Source organism: Anarrhichthys ocellatus, unplaced genomic scaffold, assembly GCF_004355925.1.
Source record: "Anarrhichthys ocellatus isolate YVR2014 unplaced genomic scaffold, GSC_Weel_1.0 scaffold2956, whole genome shotgun sequence".
Lineage (NCBI taxonomy): Eukaryota > Metazoa > Chordata > Actinopteri > Perciformes > Anarhichadidae > Anarrhichthys > Anarrhichthys ocellatus.
Genome location: NW_022282930.1, coordinates 3,234 through 6,495, shown reverse-complemented (window position 1 = coordinate 6,495; position 3,262 = coordinate 3,234). Strand labels below are relative to the sequence as shown.

The following is a 3,262-nucleotide window of genomic DNA, read 5'->3' as shown; positions in this document are numbered from 1 at the left end:
CACACACACACACACACACACACACACACACACACACACACACACACTCACACACACATTCCTGTGGTTTGTTTTTTATTCTTCTGTTGTTGATTTGTTTTTACTTTTCTCCCATGATGCTTTGCAGACAAAGGTCTTTACTATAACTCAGGTAACAACAGTTAACTGTGTGTGTGTGTGTGTGTGTGTGTGTGTGTGTGTGTGTGTGTGTGTCTCACTCTGCAGCCCCCTGCTGGATGGACTGTCTTCAGGCTGCAGTCCTCTCCTCTGCAGGTACGGGGAGGTGCTGGGCAGCTCAGAGGAAACATCATGAAGTTTGTACCAATGAGGCTGATCGTCCAACAGAGCAGAGTCCAGCTCTATCAGGACCTGGACCCAGAGACCCAGAGACCCAGAGACACAGAGACAAAAGACAGAGAGACACAGAGACAAGAGACGAGAGACACAAAGACACAGAGACACAAAGACACAGAGAGAGAGACAGACACAAAGACACAGAGACAGAGAGGAGAAAACAGACATGAGGATGGATACTTTGAGTCCCTCCTGATCAGACTGAGCTCTTAGCAGATCTTTATGAAGGAGGAGGAGAAGAAGAAGTCCTCGATCATAAATAACAGAGACAGCTGAGATGATTAAACTTAGGACACTATTTAAGAAGAGACAGGTGGAACATATCGGTTTCTATGTTCCCCGTGTCTTCTGACCTCTCCCAGGAACTGGCTCTCCTCCTCCCGAACTCGGGCCTGATCCCAGACCGCCAGCTCCAACATCCGGTCTCTGAACTCCTGTCGGGGGACCGGAGAGTACATGAAGGTCTGGTTCCACCGAGGTTCCACCGATTTCTTCACCGTCTTTGTTCTGCGCTTACTCTTATCACTGTAAAGATAGGAGACAGTCCCTCTACTGGTTACACAGAACCAAGCAGGAGGTTGTGCAGGTTCTACCACAGAACCACAAGGATCAGCAGATGAACCAGAGAACTATGTGCCTCATCACCAATATCTGCCTAAGTTAGTCCCTGAATCGGTTCTGGAGACGGAGAACTGTCCTGAATAAAGTCAGTGATGTTTTGTAACCAGCAGATCGACCATCAGTGATAACTGATCATAAATATGTTGGAATAATGTAACAAACAAAGTTCTACACATTCACTTCCAGAAGCAACACTGACCCTCCTCTATGTTCTAAGGATCACCTAGACCACAGACGGGTTCTAGTTCTACCTTCTGTCTGGCAGGAAGCAGATCTTAACGTAGGGATTCCTGGGTCGGCCGTCGTCTCGGACAGGAAGTGCTTTGGCTCCGAGGACCGTGACGATCAGCTGATGACCCACTTTATCATACCATAGCTTCACCTGGAACACACAGGGTTCATATCAGGACAGCAGCAGCATCTATAGAACCTCACACAGGGTTCATATCAGGATAGCAGCAGCATCTACAGAACCTAACACAGCTGTACTGGTAACGGATTAGAGGCTACTGGTTATTGACTATTGGCTACTGGTAACGGATTAGAGGCTACTGGTAACTGCTTCCTGTTCAACACTATAACTATAAAACTCCTCTCTAAAGCTACAGTTACCTGAATTCGGGGAACCAGAGGACGCCTGATACCACTCTGAAACACACACATCAAAATGAAACATCTGTTTGCAGCTGATTGCTGTGGACTGTGCCATGTGGTGGTGCATACATGCTGGGTAAACTTACAGACACCCTCCCGGAGAGAACGCTGGGGCTCATGGGAGACGTGACAGAGATGAACGGAGCAACTTTCTGAGGGTTGAAGGAACTGGAACCTGAACACAGAACATCGAGAAGATGCCAAGAAATCGCTGCATTCTCACAGACTTATTGAAATTTCTCCTTTAACATTTTGTGCTCTATTACTTTTATTCAAACTGTTGGTGTGACTCTTTCAGCCTTTTTCAGTCTCTTTTGTGGTGGTTTTATGTCTCTTTGTGGTGGTTTTATGTCCCTTTCTGGTGGTTATGTTGAATAATAAACTTACTGGAGTCCAGCTGGACATGGGAGCTTTCCGCTGCTTTTAAAACATCTCTGAAAAGAAAAAAATCACAAATAGTAATCTGTTAAAAATGGAACAGAATTTCAGGTTCTCTGTGGACTAAAAGCTATGTGAGAAAATAAGAAAACATATAGTTTGTGGTGTGTTGTGCTGCATCTTTATGTCTAAATGGAAAGTTATTTAAGTATATCAGGAAAACACACAGCTCCACGTGACATGATATAACATGTAAAATGATCATGGCCAAGTAAAAAACTGTAATTATACATAATGTTCTCTGTGATCCACATCAAGCTTACTGAGCGTGTTGGAGAGTCTCCTTTAGGTATTTCACAAAGGAACCGGGTCACTGAGTCACAGGGTTCATATTAAGGAACATTGTTCGACTCATGGACCTGTGACCTACCCGATAGGTCGGGACACCACCAGCTCCACCTGTGGTTCTGGTTTGGAGTCCAGGATAATATTGTAAACTTCATTAAATGTGGCTCCCTGGAGAAGCCGACCATTCCACTCCAGAACCTGATCACCTGAGAGAAGACATCTGTGAGAACGTTTCTGTTGTTATGGCGACAAAAACAACCAGAACACTACAGTACAAGGGTTAGCTTAGCACAAAGACTGCTAGCACGAGGAAACAGACACATTTTACAAAGAAAAAAGAAACAATAATATGAGACAAACACAAAGTAACAGTTTAAACTGACAAATGAAGGAAGAATAATATAATGATAATTATATTAGATTCATAACATAAAGCTTCATCCAGAGCTCCATAGATGTGACGATAACTTTTAATGAATGTGAAAAATAATTACAAAAACCACAACAGCAAACGTAAAGTAACACAACACGTCCAGTCCGGGATCAGCACACCTCCAGCAAGGCCTTGTCCTCCAAGAAAGCTCTGTGTATCCAGCCGGTTCATGGATCCTTGCTGCTCCGATTTAGTTTAGTCTTCGTCAACTATTTCTTATTTTGAGCGTAACAGGTCCAGAAACTGAATCATACTTTCGGTAACTTCAATAAACACTCTCACTCCTCTCTTTGTTCTCCTCCATGCAGCTTTGGTTAATTGATTAATTTCCCCCTTCCCCCAGGTGTGTCTCATTTATAGCCTCTTTCCCTGTCAGGTTGGAAAAGGGCTATTCCATGCATTTCTGTTCTGCTATAGGCTCTATAATGGTGCTGTTAGATTGATGCTAGATGAGAGGATATCTGGTGGTTTAGT

At 44.0% G+C, this 3,262-nt stretch overlaps 1 protein-coding gene across 1 annotated transcript in view; it reads right to left on the bottom strand.

Annotated features, from left to right (window-relative positions):
- Positions 1–147: 147 nt before the first annotated feature.
- LOC116378662 (regulating synaptic membrane exocytosis protein 2-like) overlaps positions 148–3,262 on the bottom strand; it is a 6,342-nt gene continuing 3,227 nt past the window's right edge. Inside the window, exons 4-10 of the mRNA XM_031840563.1 lie at positions 2,438–2,561; positions 2,017–2,063; positions 1,716–1,804; positions 1,588–1,623; positions 1,227–1,357; positions 708–879; positions 148–369 (exon numbers count right to left, since the gene is read on the bottom strand). Coding sequence (XP_031696423.1) covers positions 148–369; positions 708–879; positions 1,227–1,357; positions 1,588–1,623; positions 1,716–1,804; positions 2,017–2,063; positions 2,438–2,561 — 821 coding nt within the window. The remainder of the gene's footprint in view (positions 370–707; positions 880–1,226; positions 1,358–1,587; positions 1,624–1,715; positions 1,805–2,016; positions 2,064–2,437; positions 2,562–3,262) is intronic.